The sequence below is a fragment of the Hoplias malabaricus genome, chromosome 5, assembly GCF_029633855.1.
Source record: "Hoplias malabaricus isolate fHopMal1 chromosome 5, fHopMal1.hap1, whole genome shotgun sequence".
In the NCBI taxonomy this organism is placed as follows: Eukaryota; Metazoa; Chordata; class Actinopteri; order Characiformes; family Erythrinidae; genus Hoplias; species Hoplias malabaricus.
In genome coordinates, this window is record NC_089804.1 from 21885087 (window position 1) to 21899055 (window position 13969).

Below are 13969 nucleotides of genomic sequence, written 5' to 3' on the forward strand. Positions count from 1 at the left end.
ATCTCACCTACCTATTGGACAATATAATTGTATGTCATCATTAAGGTATTGCCTCCAAACTGTAGTTTGATTTATTCTACCGAACCGGTTCATTTGAACGGTTCGTTTCAATAAATGAATCAACATCCGATTCTCATAGGTCGTTGTGTGAACCGATTCAATACGATTGAATTGGTTTGATTCTCAAAATTCAGAGGGTTTAAGTTCAGAATTTTACTTAAAATAAAGTAAGTAGAATATCCAGTGCTTGTTACTGTTTTCAAAATCCATCATAGGGCACAACTCACTCACCCAGCTCTACTCGCAAACTCACTCCTGTAACTTGAATATAGTATGAGGTTAAAAGAACGGGAAAATATTTTTAACTATATTAATAAACGTGATTATGTAGTACTTATACATTTTGTCTATAAAGTGCAATTAACATGATATATGGAGAAAACCCAATTTGCATTACAATCGCTGTATCAGCTAGTCACTGTTCCGCCAGATGTGTTATTTTTATGGCAAATATTTGACACATCCAGGCCACTGCGTGTCATTTTAAGGGACGTTTCATAATGTGTCGTAAATATTTTAATTTTTATTTAAGAAAATTGCTTACTTTTCCATTAAAGTGTAAAAATTGTGATTCTGTTTATCAAAATAATAGATCGATTCAGGAATCTGTTCGGTTCATAGAAATGAGCCGAGTCAAAAGAATCACTGAGTCACTCCAGTAGAGGGCAGGAGGGACAGAGGCGATATGGCGTCGCTGAGGTATATACTCCGTGCTGGAAAGGTAAATATCGAGCCCGTTTTAATGTTTACATGAAAAACGAAGTCATAGTTTTGATCTTGAGTGTTGTATTTGTTTTGTCTCTTTCTCAGAGCGCTGTATCTGTTGTTTTTCGGCGGGAAATACACAAATCTTCACCGGCTGCTGTGCAGGTCTGCTATGATGTTCCAACCGTCATTTACACCGAGTTTAACCTGTTTACTGATGTCTAACACAAATTAACTAGCTATCTAATTTAGGTACTGTTTTTATTAAAATACGACTTGTTAGTTTAATTGCTGCAGTGCCAAGTTAGCAATCTCAGCTGTCACTGAAGTAGCTATGGTTTTCACTGTAGCACAGTTAACAAAATAAAAGTCTTAATGAGGACACAGCCCCAGTTTAAAACAGTTTATACTTAAACTACCACATATGGGTAGAAAACTAGTCCTTCAGAGTTACTGCAATGTCATGTCAAATTCTATATATGTCAATGTTTAAAGCCCAAAAAAACGAATAGTATTGTTTTCAAGAATAATGTGATTTTAATGTTAAAACTGTTAAGGTCTGATACATCTGTATCAAACTTTAGTATTAATATTGATAGATTTTGTTCTGAAAAGTTTAATTATTTTAAAAATTTAGCAAAGGACCACTGGAGTTTTCTAATCATGCCAAAAATAAAAAAAACAAACATATGAAACTTTTGTGCATTTCATTACACAGTGTTGATGTATCTTGTATATAATATTTAAACTCTGTTGTTTCTTGTCCATTTAATATTACTGTAGTTCAGAGAAAAAATGTTGTCAATAATGCTGCCTCCCTGACTTGCATGTAACTGTTAAGTCTGTATAAAATACCTGTTCTCTAAAGATATTAATTTGCTGCAGGTAACAGTGAGAGATGCTCTGAACCAGGCCATGGATGAGGAGCTGGAGAGGGATGAGCGAGTGTTCCTCCTTGGGGAAGAGGTTGCCCAGTATGATGGCGCTTACAAGGTTAGGGTCATTGTAGTATTATTGGTAATTTAGAACAGTTTTCAATATTTTATAATTGTGGTTTTTATTATTATTATTTTTAATTTTCCAAATATTTTAAAATTTGGAACCCAGCCTGTTTTTCATGCTGTTAACCTTTTATTGCAGGTGAGCAGAGGACTTTGGAAAAAATATGGAGATAAACGCATAATTGATACACCCATTACAGAGGTAAGATTTATCCAATGAGTCATTCTTAATTCAGCTGTGCTGCTCCAGACGTTATTTTTTATACCTGTGCCATGAGTTTTTTTGGGAGTATGTGCTGTCTGTGCTTGTCTGTTCGTAATACAAACCACATTTCCAGAAGTATTAGGATGCCCTGCAAATTATAAATAAAAACCATGCAGTTATTTAAACCATATATTTCCCTGAAAATATTACATATACAATATTTTGACTGCTGAAACTGAAATAAATAAATGTCTGTGTGTGTTTCCCTTTTAAAACTACAGTAGACGTTCTTCTCATTTGAGAGTGTTATTAAAGGCTAAGCACCACTTAATGGACCTCCATGAATATTTCACATTATTTTAGTTACTGACATATATAAGTATGAATTAAAATGAAAATAGCAGCTTAATTTGCTTTAAAACTGACAATTTTATTAAATTGACGGAAAAACCCGAGCTCGCTACGGAAATTCTTGAACGCAACCGTGACGTCACTGGTGGACAACAGCTGAACAACGCCGCGGTAAAACACCGTTATGACTGACTGTTATGACAGTATCTAGCTAAATAACCAACATTATTCATGACAATAGCCTAGCAATAAGCTAAACTCAAATTTAGAGGTACCGTTATTCTTGTAAATGTGATCGAAGTCGAGCTCGAATTCATCCGACACTATAAACCTCCGTAATGCAGCCTAGTATAATCTGAGCCACCAAGTTTGGCAAGTCAAGCTAACGTTAACTAACACTTACTAAAACAGGCGAAGTGAGTGTCCTTACCCTGTTTACCTCCATGTTACAGAGGCTCTTGAACACCTTTCGTTGGTGTCCCATATTGCCCATATTGTTGGAAAAGCGCCAGTGAAATGAGCTACAGATAACGGAGTGAGCGGATGGTCCTTTCCAAAGTGCCCGTTTAAAGTTGACAAATTTAGTCCATTTTCTGGATATTTTGGGATCTTTGGGCCATTTGTTCACAGATGTCCCACTGTACATTGAATGATTGCAGCCAAAAACAACACACCTTTTCGTCATTTTGCATTAAATTAAGTACAACTTCTAGAGTTGTTGTCCACCATCTACGTCACAGACAAGACGCCTATTAGAGTTTCCGAACACCGTTGGGGGGGGGGGGGGCAACGGTCTTTTAAACCTTATTCCTTGAATTAGTAAGAAATAACATGTTTTCTGACTATCAATAAACACAAGTTAGGAACTCAAATTCCACTGTATTTATTTGTTTGACACTTTCATAGAGCTGGTGCTTAGCCTTTAAAAGAAGGGGATGATGCACCACAGTGGTAAACATGCCCCCATTGCAGCATTGGCTAGAGAGGGATTCAATTTCAACCATTGCTGAAAATATTCATTTTGTGTTTATTCCATACAGATGGGTTTTGCGGGCATTGCCGTAGGTGCTGCTATGGTGAGTTGTTTCTCTTTTTTTTTTTCTTTGAAGCCAACTTCAAAGTAAAGTTAACAGTAAGCGTAATATTAATTCAATGATTGTCTACCGTTTTAGGCTGGTCTAAGGCCTATCTGTGAGTTCATGACCTTCAATTTCTCAATGCAAGCCATTGACCAGGTCATCAACTCTGCTGCAAAGACATACTATATGTCGGCAGGCCTGCAGCCAGTCCCTGTCGTGTTCCGCGGTCCAAATGGAGCCTCAGCTGGCGTCGCGGCCCAGCATTCGCAGTGCTTTGCTGCCTGGTATGCACACTGTCCAGGGCTCAAGGTCGTCAGCCCCTGGAACGCTGAGGATGCCAAGGGTCTTTTGAAATCCGCCATTAGAGATGACAACCCTGGTATACTTCACTTTATTCATTGATATTTACAAATGTTTCTGTTGTGTGATTTCCCTTCACGTTTGCAGTGTATATCCCCCCCCCTCCCCTCATTTTATGAAGCATCTTGGTGTAGATTTAACTCAGATAACATGTGATCTCAAACAGTGGTGGTGTTGGAAAATGAGCTCATGTATGGCGTGGCCTTTGATTTGTCTGAAGAAGCCCAATCTAAAGACTTCACCATCCCCATTGGAAAAGCAAAGGTGGAGAGACAAGGTGAGTATTGACTTAAGGAAGAGGGTATGCCGGTCTGATGTGTGTTATGCCGTATCGCTTATATGTTGGTGTTGTATGCACAAAACTAAGGAAGAATTTGAAGTTAACTTGTGTGTGGTCACACAGGAAATCACATCACACTCGTGTCACATTCTCGAATGGTTGGACACTGTCTGGATGCTGCTGCTGTTTTAGCAAAAGAGGGAATTGAATGTGAGGTGAGCTTCCTGAAGACATACAGGTGCATCTTAATAAATTAGTATATAATCAAAAAGTTAATTTATTTCAGTAATTCAGTTCAGAAAGTGAAAATTATTTATTATATAGATTCATATATAGATTGTTTATGGGGTTTCGGTCAGTTTTCTGGCCAATCAGGCACAGTGAGACTGTGGTTATTAAACCAGGTGTTGGTACTTTTGGCAGTGTGGACAGGTGCCAAGTCGTTTTGGAAAATTAAATCCGCATCTCTGTAAAGCTTGTCAGCAGAGGGAAGCATAAAGTGCTTTACAATGTCCTGGTAGATGGCGGTGCTGATGTATTTAGACGTGATATTACACAGTGGACCAACACCAGCAGAAGACATGGCTCTCCAAACCATCGCTGATTGTGGAAACTTCACACTAGACTCAAGCAGCTTGGATTGTGTGCCTCTTCACTCTTCCAGACTCTGGCTTTGATTTCAAAATTAAATGCAGTATTTACTTTCATCTGAAAACCAGACTTTGGACACTGAGCAACAATCCAGACTTCTGGCGTTGTCTCTGGGACATCAGTGGCTCGACACAAGGAATGCGACAGCTGTGGCCCATGTCCTGGATAACGTCTGTGTGTGTCAATGACTGCCTTCTGGACATCTGTCAAGCCAACAGTCTTCACCGTGACTGTGTAGCCTACTGAACCAGACTAAGGGACCATTTTAAAGGCTTATGAAATGTTTGCAGGTGTTTTGTGTTGATTATTCTAATTTTCTGAGGTAATGACTTTTGGGTTTTCATGGTCTGTGAGCCATAATCATCATTTGATGATATTCTAATTTATTGAGATGCACCTATACATCCCTGAGTCTATTTTTTTTCAGCTCAGTTGCTTTTATCTCTCATTTTCCCCAGTTTGATTTGCTTGTGATGACTGATTACAGGTTATAAACCTACGCACCATCAGACCCATGGATGTGGAGTCCATTGAAGCCAGTGTGATGAAAACCAACCACCTGATAACTGTGGAGGGGGGATGGCCCCAGTTTGGTGTCGGAGCAGAGATTTGTGCCAGAATTATGGAGGGTAAACCTTTGTTCTGTTTTAAAGATAGATGTAATTATCTTTCAAACAACCCAGTCAGTTATGTGTGATTTGAATTAATCAGTAAATATGGAATAAAATGAGATGTTCTGATTTTGTGCCACACATTTACATCAGGTGTCTAGACATTACACATGTCCCACCGCCTCTGAATATCCACAGTCACGGCACTGGACCTACATTAATATGAGAACTCAAATATGGGGTCACAAATATTAAATATTCTCATAGCGATAACGTCAAACCAGTTCAGTATAGTCAGCCTTTGAATACTGCATAGAATCAAAGTATTTACACAGCATTGTCTTCATATAAAGTATTATAAGTAGTCTATGTAATCATTTAAACTGTGCTAGAGGATGTGTGTAGGACATATACAAATATTTTTCCAATCTAGTCATGAGTATTTCACCTGTACCATATGAAATGTATAATCTTCTCTTGTCTGTTTTCTGCCTATAGGTCCAGCGTTTAACTACCTGGATGCCCCTGCAGTCCGTGTCACAGGAGTGGACATCCCTATGCCATATGCCAAGATTCTGGAGGACAACAGCTGTCCACAAATTAAGGATATTATCTTTGCTGTCAAAAAGACATTGAACGTGTAAATCACAGCTAAAATAACACTGTTTTTCCGTTGGAGTACGTCAGGAAACCTAAAACCTTGCTGTCCCTTGTTCACCACTTCGTACCCAGAGGTGATAAACGAAGCATAGAATCTCAAACATATGTACGGTGGTATTTCTGTTACAGTCTGGATCTCAATGGATCCATCAAAGGCAACACCACTCTTTATATTTGAATAATTAATTCTTATATCTCAAAAGATGATTGGTTTGTCATGGGATATTTATTCTGGATGGGTGAATAACAGACGTTATATATTCTGTTCCTCTAAATGAATTAGACACCAGAAAACTTATTATCACGGTGTAAATGTGGTTTATTTATGTACTATTTTGGCAAGAATCGTCAGATAACCACTGGTACCTGTGACATTAAAAATATCTTCAATACAACATCAGTCTTTCCATACGACAGGATATAAGACATGTTGGTTCATTTTCTATGGCAATGTGGTTCATCTTCAGTGACCACTGGAGAGCGAGAACCAAAAATGAAAGCTTGAAAGTTCTCAATTTTAATATCAACACCACAATTATATTGTGTGCAATTATTTCGATGAATTCTGTATTCCATATGATAAACCAGCAAACTCATTTTGGCCCAGCTCACTGTTTCCACTTTCCTCATAAGACAAATTATATACAAATAAATAACCACACGGTCATAACAGATTTTTGGTTGTTGTTTTTATTGCAGTCATATTAATTCAAAATGATGCTCCAGCTTCAACTGCTACATTTGAAATCCCCAACTTCAGTCGAAATTGTTCCTGGTTCTGTCTGTAAACAGAAAATATAATAAAAGTACCTGTTTTTTCTGTAAAAACCACAGCGAGATTTAGACCCATGTGTTGTGTCTCGGCTGTAGTTTCCATAAGCACACTCAGCTATAACTGCGGTTCAGTGACTGTGTTACATAATACTAAAGATCTATTTTTTATTTGAAAGTATTACAATGGTAATATAAAGTAATTCCGCGTTTTTTTTTATAATTTTTTTTTAAATCTGAAAGAAAATTAAATAAATTTAATCATATTAAAACCAATCACACGTTTTTTTTTAATCCGTGTAAAATCAGTGGAGAAAAGTAGAGGGAGTGATTTGCGTGGTGTGTGTACCTTTCTGTGGGTAGTTGGGATTTCTTGATACTTTCACATAATTGTGACGCCCTTCATATGTAAGCATGAAATTTATGAAATTAAGCAAACGTGGTGCAATGCTATGCTTCAGAAAACTGCATAGCCTCACATAGCTCAGTAAATGCTACTTCAGGTTTGAAACATCCCTTTAAGTGTGCATCTGTGAAATTTAGTAAAGACCCCAAACATTGATAATCAGTATAACCCTGTTGGCAGGTGCTGGTGTTGAGTGTTCGTGTGCTGCTGATTATGCTAGCAGACATGTGGTGTGAAATAAGCAGTTAGCGTAATGGCTGAACATTTATGCTTTGTAACTGCAGCATCTCAAGGACAGTCTCAAACACAGATTCAGTCAGCCAGGTTTTCATACAGCACAGAATTAAGAAACCAGTCCCTTGTGTAGAGGAGCTTTTAAACTGTAGGTGGGTGGCGGAGGCCTGGGTGGAAATGGTGTTGAGGACTAATTGGATATTCATAGATCTGCATGTAATGAATGAAGGCGCATAAAGGTGTAGAGATAGCGTACATTTAACCACTTAAAATACTTGGGGACAAATTTGTTTTTCCTGATAATAAATTTGCAACTAGAACAAATGTTTTAGGAGTTTCAGGAGTGACGTAGGGGGTTGTTAATATGCACAGAATAAATACATGAAAACAGATTTTATATATGGATTTTAGAGGGTCTAAAACTGGACAGAATAATCTACGGACCTTAAATGACCGTCCAGTGTTGAGTGTGCCTCGCATTTGCGCTTGCGCCTCTGTGCAGTGGGCGGGACAACTGCAGCGGTTGTGGGCGGAGCTTATCCGACCGTCAGTCCAAAGGGAAACGTGTGGATTCTGGACCGAACAGAAAAACCTCGCACAGGTCAGAGATTTCCTTGTACTTTACCGTTATTTTGTGGAATAATATATTTATTTATATATTGTTCTCATATGTATGCTTACTGTGACCCTGTTTAGGGTTCAAAATGGCTGAGAATATCAGTAAATAACCCACACCCTCTGTCTCATAAATGGACAGGAATTCCAATATAGATATTTTCTAAGGTTAGTGTTTTGTAGTAAGGTATTTGGACGTTTTTCCGTCATAAATAGTATTATGAGGCGTTAAACCACGAACCTGAATTTCTATCGTTATATTTATTATTAGAATGTTCTGTTCTACCTTAAATGCTGCTGTGGTTCCACACTGAATGCTATGAAACTGAAGTAACCAATTAAGGTGGAAAGGAAAATTCAAATAAAGGGCACATATCCTATATTTGTCCTCTGTGTTATATATTATTTCCCTAAAAAACATTCTAAATTAATTTTCATATGACCATGAACCTCCGGCTGTCTCTTAAAATTAAACAAGGTGTTTGTGTTACTGGCCTTCACGACTATTATATATTTATGTAAATTAATTCTGTTCTGATTGGCCATGTATTTTATCTCGCTGGTCCACGTTGTAGATATAAGTCAGAGAGAGTAGCCCATCTGCAGCTGCACTGTCTGTGTGTTCCTCAAGCAAAACTCAAGCAGCACTGCTGTGTCTGATCCACCTCAACCAGCACACTAACACACCACCATCACATCAATGTCACTGCAGCACTGAGGATGATCCACCAGCCCAACCTGCCCTGCGGTGGTCATATTATCATCCATGGATAAATGACATCACAAAAACAAATCTATTGGGAATGGCCTGGTTTTGGCTGGGTATCTGTTTATATATGGCCTTGATTGTACTGAAGCTTTAAAACTACATCCGATTCAAGTGCATTAAAAGTCTTTTTAAATGTATGTGGTAGGGTTAAATGAGTCCTGTGCTCAGATGGTTCTGATTATCTCCAGCGCTGGTGTCAGTGCTGCACTCATGCTTTTGTTTATTGTGTTTCTGCAGATGTTTAAAATCCCTTCACCTCATAATCTTTAGGAAAGGAGACAATAAGCGCTGCAAATGGAGAATGGAGACTGGGGATACATGGTTGGTTCAGAACAATGTATCAAACTTGCAACCTGGTTTTCTGATAAGATCCTGCAATGTTTCATAGAAAATGAAACAAAAAAATAAACAGTGACTCAATATTTATAGATCTCCATCAGTCACATAATGTTACCCAGCAGGGAAGTTGTCATAGTTGGCCTGCTGAACTCTCTCTGTATTTTTGTGAGCTACAAGAATATGTGCCATCAGTAATTATATCTGTGTAGAATCAGGATGCAGCATTAGATATAAAAATATTGAAAATATATTGCATCTTAAGTAAAAGAATGTATTGTTACAGCTAGAGCTGGACGATACGGGCAATGTTTATATCACGATATATTTCTTCAATTTGATATAACTCCAATACCAACAACGGTGGTGCAGCAGGTAGTGGCGCAGTCACACAGCTCCAGGGGCCTGGAGGTTATGGGTTCGATTCCCGCTCCGGGTGACTGTCTGTGAGGAGTGTGGTGTGTTCTCTCTGTGTCTGCGTGGGTTTCCTCCGGGTGACTGTCTGTGAGGAGTGTGGTGTGTTCGCCCTGTGTCTGCGTCGGTTTCCTCCGGGTGACTGTCTGTGAGGAGTGTGGTGTGTTCGCCCTGTGTCTGCGTCGGTTTCCTCCGGGTGACTGTCTGTGAGGAGTGTGGTGTGTTCTCCCTGTGTCTGCGTGGGTTTCCTCCGGGTGACTGTCTTTGAGGAGTGTGGTGTGTTCTCCCTGTGTCTGCGTGGGTTTCCTCCGGGTGACTGTCTGTGAGGAGTGTGGTGTGTTCTCCCTGTCTCTGCGTGGGTTTCCTCCGGGTGACTGTCTGTGAGGAGTGTGGTGTGTTCTCCCTGTGTCTGCGTAGGTTTCCTCCGGGTGACTGTCTGTGAGGAGTGTGGTGTGTTCTCCCTGTGTCTGCGTGGTTTTCCTCCAGGTGACTGTCTGTGAGGAGTGTGGTGTGTTCTCTCTGTGTCTGCGTGGGTTTCCTCTGGGTGACTGTCTGTGAGGAGTGTGGTGTGTTCTCCCTGTGTCTGCGTGGGTTTCCTCCGGGTGCTCTGGTTTCCTCCCACAGTCCAAAAACACACGTTGGTAGGTGGATTGGCGACTCAAAAGTGTCCGTATGTGTGAGTGTGTGTGTTGCCCTGTGAAGGACTGGCGCCCCTCCAGAGTGTATTCCCGCCTTGCGCCCAATGTTTCCAGGTAGGCTCTGGACCCACCGCGACCCTGAACTGGATAAGCGGTTACAGATAATGAATGAATGAATCGATATGAACAAGAAAAAAGCCACAGAAAATCAACCAACCAACAAGAACGTCTTGGCTTTGTCAATATTAATATTTCTAAACTAACTTTAAAAATAAGGGCAGTAAACTTCATAAAATCATATTAAAAATCATATAATTGTTATTGAAACATTTTATATTGTGATATATATTGATATTGAATTATTGTCCAGCTCTAGTTACAGCCCGAACGCAGCATTAGTCAGATGACATCAGTTGGAGGTAATGGTAATTCTTCAACATAACATTTGAACAAGATGCCACTCTTTGCGCTCTTTCTGATAACCAGTGTTTTTACGTTTGTAATTTGCAGATGACAGATCCGGTGACCCTGAATGTTGGTGGCCACATATACACCACGTCTCTGTCCACTCTGCAGCGGTATCCAGACTCGATGCTGGGGGCCATGTTCCGTGGGGATTTCCCCACAGCGAGAGACGCTCAGGGAAATTACTTCATCGACCGAGACGGGCCGCTGTTCCGCTTCATCCTGAACTTCTTACGGACCTCAGAGCTCACTCTGCCGTACGACTTCAAAGAGACAGAGCTGCTGAGGAAAGAGGCTGATTTCTACCAGATAGAGCCGCTGATCCAGAGCCTGAGTGACACCAAGCCGCTTTATCCGCTGGACACCTTCGAGCAAGTGGTGGAGCTCTCAAGCACCCGGAAACTCTCCAAATACTCCAATCCTGTGGCCGTCATTATCACCCAACTTACCATCACCACCAAGGTTCACACCCTCCTCCAGGGCATCTCCAACAACTTCACGCGCTGGAATAAACACATGATGGACACTAGAGACTTTCAGGTGTCGTTCACTTTCGGACCTTGCGACCATCACCAGGAGGTGTCCCTCAGGGTCCACTTGGTGGAGTACATCTCCAAGCAAGGCTTCACCATTAGGAACACTCGCGTACATCACATGAGCGAGAGAGCCAATGAAAACACGGTCGAGCACCACTGGACGTTTTGCAGGCTGGCACGGAAGGTCGAAGATTGATTAGCGGTTCAGTCTAAAATGTCTAGATGTTTGACCCAGATGAGGAAATAATGTGTTGAGGCAATGTTTCTCCTAGTGCATGTTTTAGGGTTTCATTATTGAAATATATAGGAGTAGAGCACTGTGAAAAATTCAAAAACCTTTCCAGTCAAAACAGGCATAAAGTACATGCTCTTTTGTGTGAAGTCTGAAAGGGACTTAAGTAGCTGGATGCACTTCAGTTCAGTTAATTCCAGGCAATTTCTTCTGGATATTGATGTTTTACTAAGAGCACCAGCAGAACCTTTGTTTAATTTATTCTTTTGTGTCTTCTCAAAAGCTCCACATCCTTTCTGACTCACTGTGCTGAATTTCCTACTCACAGTGGAAGGATGGACTCAAACACCACTGGATATTTTCAGATCTAAATTCCTAGCTTGTAAAGTATAAAAGATTTAAGTGCACTTTATCTGACTGGGGCCGGCTAATGTCTAATGACCTCAGAAATATATCCGTTTAAAATGAAAAACTTGTACATAATGACTGTTTTAACTGGAAACTTAATAAATAAAGGGAAATGATCTGGGTTCGATGCAATACTGTATCTGTAAGTAGTAGGCATTTGATGCGCCATGTTGAGAAAGAAGTGGTAAACCTCAGTGGTTTGTAAATTGACCCGTATTTAACCATTAATATGCAACTAACTTAAAATGAACCTGGATAGTATGTGTAATCAAACTAAGCAAAGTTCTGTGGTACAAGTTTATTTTTCAGTTTTACAACTCAGGCAACAGTCATTTAAACGATGATGTGTAGTGTCAGTTTTAGTGGAGTTTTTTTTATATATATATTTTAATGGTCTAAACACATACAGAGTGATTTATAGGCACCTCAGGTGGTTTTATTATAATATTTCCATTTGTAAGAAGTGCCTCCAGTGCAGGAAATTAACACATTCATGTGTTTGAGTCGTGTGCAAAGGCAGTTAAAACCACTAGGTAGTTTAGCCTCCTCAGATGGCTGAGGAAGGAAGTGGGAGGAAACCCACGCAGACACAGGGAGAACACACCACACTCCTCACAGACAGTCACCTGGAGGAAACCCATGCAGACACAGGGAGAACACACCACACTCCTCACAGACAGTCACCTGGAGGAAACCCACGCAGACACAGGGAGAACACACCACACTCCTCACAAACAGTCACCCGGAGGAAACCCACGCAGACACAGGGAGAACACACCACACTCCTCACAGACAGTCACCCGGAGTGGGAATCGAACCCACAGCCTCCAAGCCCCTGGAGCTGTGTGACTGCAACACTACCTGCTGCACCACCACACTGCACCACAAATGATTCAAACAGACATAAAAAAATCATCTGAGGTGTCTAGAAATTGCCCAATCCCTGTTTAGAAATGCTTGTCTTAAAAAATAGGTGGTCTATTTTTTTTTGTAAATATTTTTATAATACTGTTTTTTGTAAATATTTATTTGTTATTATTTATATATACATTACCCCCATGTATTGGGTAAGAAGATAATAACAGTGATTTTTAAGGAAGGATTTTCAACCCATTTAAAACACAAGCCATTCAACTTTAGTCTTTTTCCTTGTTTGTGCTCAGTGTTTATGAATTCATTTTATGTAATCAGGTTATTATTTCACACAAAGCAGTCATTGGAGAGGACCCCCCCACCACACACACACACACAAACACACACACCACCCTCAAATAAAGCCCCTCCCTGCAAGTGGAGAGGGTCTTTAGAGTTGTGATACTGACTTTTTATCATATCATATATGGTGATTAATCTGTTGAATAAATTGTTGAAATTCCTGATTTTTTGCAAATATCTATTTCATGTTAAAAACTGATCGATAGTGTTACTCTAGTGAACATTTAAAGAGACTGATATATTGGGAATGGCCATTAAAATAAAGATTTTGGCTGAAATATACTTTGCATTGAGAGATAAAGTTGAAATTCAGATGTTTCCTCACCATTTACTGTTCTCCAGTCTGTTTGTGTGCTGAAAACAAGTCTAATGTGTTTACGAACTTCATTGTCTGTAAATGAATTTTAAAAAAACAAACTGTCTTTGTCCGGTATGCTAGGCTTTCTCTCTCGCTCTCTGCTCATGGGAGAGAACCCCAAACATTCAAAAGCATGAACCAAGATCAGGATATTGCTCAATTCCTGTTCCATAGGTGAGTAATACTGACATATCTTGCAGTTTCAAATCACTTAAGGTGGAATTGTCTCCAAATTCAGGAGAGGGTTAACTGCATTAGCGAAAATGCTACAAAACGAAACAACTCGAGATATAAATAAGTTTTTGGAATTTTAAGCAGTGAATAAAACCTTCACAATAAAAAGTTAAACTTCAGTCATGTACTAATTTTTTTTTCTCGAACGCACCATTCCACCCATAAAGCTACTGAGATCTGGAAGATAAACAATGTTTTCCCACAATCATAGATGTTCCCTTTAGCAAAATATTAACAACAGGGCTGTGCAATGGTGAAGTCTTCTATATACACTTGCAGTGATGTTCTCCTATATTCTAGGGGGAACTGTATAAAAAATACGCTTGGAATGGCAATCGATGGGTGCCTCCGTGTGTGACATCATTTAAGTTGCAC

At 39.8% G+C, this 13969-nt stretch overlaps 2 protein-coding genes across 5 annotated transcripts; both read left to right on the plus strand.

Moving 5' to 3' along the window:
* The first annotated feature begins 686 nt into the window (after window positions 1-686).
* Window positions 687-6708, plus strand: pdhb (pyruvate dehydrogenase E1 subunit beta). Its single transcript, XM_066671199.1, has 10 exons — window positions 687-781; window positions 871-930; window positions 1651-1758; window positions 1906-1968; window positions 3363-3398; window positions 3495-3780; window positions 3928-4038; window positions 4165-4256; window positions 5180-5321; window positions 5802-6708. The coding sequence occupies exons 1-10, from the start codon at window positions 746-748 to the stop codon at window positions 5945-5947; spliced, it is 1080 nt and encodes a 359-aa protein (XP_066527296.1). The 5' UTR covers window positions 687-745; the 3' UTR covers window positions 5948-6708.
* Window positions 6709-7424: 716 nt separating this feature from the next.
* kctd6a (potassium channel tetramerization domain containing 6a) lies at window positions 7425-13535 on the plus strand. 4 transcript variants are annotated; one of them, XM_066671202.1, is made up of 4 exons: window positions 7941-7975; window positions 8996-9079; window positions 10517-10565; window positions 10657-13535. In XM_066671202.1, the coding sequence occupies exon 4, from the start codon at window positions 10657-10659 to the stop codon at window positions 11341-11343; it is 687 nt and encodes a 228-aa protein (XP_066527299.1). In that variant the 5' UTR covers window positions 7941-7975; window positions 8996-9079; window positions 10517-10565; the 3' UTR covers window positions 11344-13535. The 4 variants fall into 4 exon arrangements, with proteins under 4 accessions (XP_066527297.1, XP_066527298.1, XP_066527299.1 ...); XM_066671201.1 differs by lacking the exon at window positions 10517-10565 and having other exon boundaries at window positions 7837-7975; XM_066671200.1 differs by lacking the exons at window positions 8996-9079; window positions 10517-10565 and having other exon boundaries at window positions 7425-7975.
* The last annotated feature ends 434 nt before the right edge of the window (window positions 13536-13969 follow it).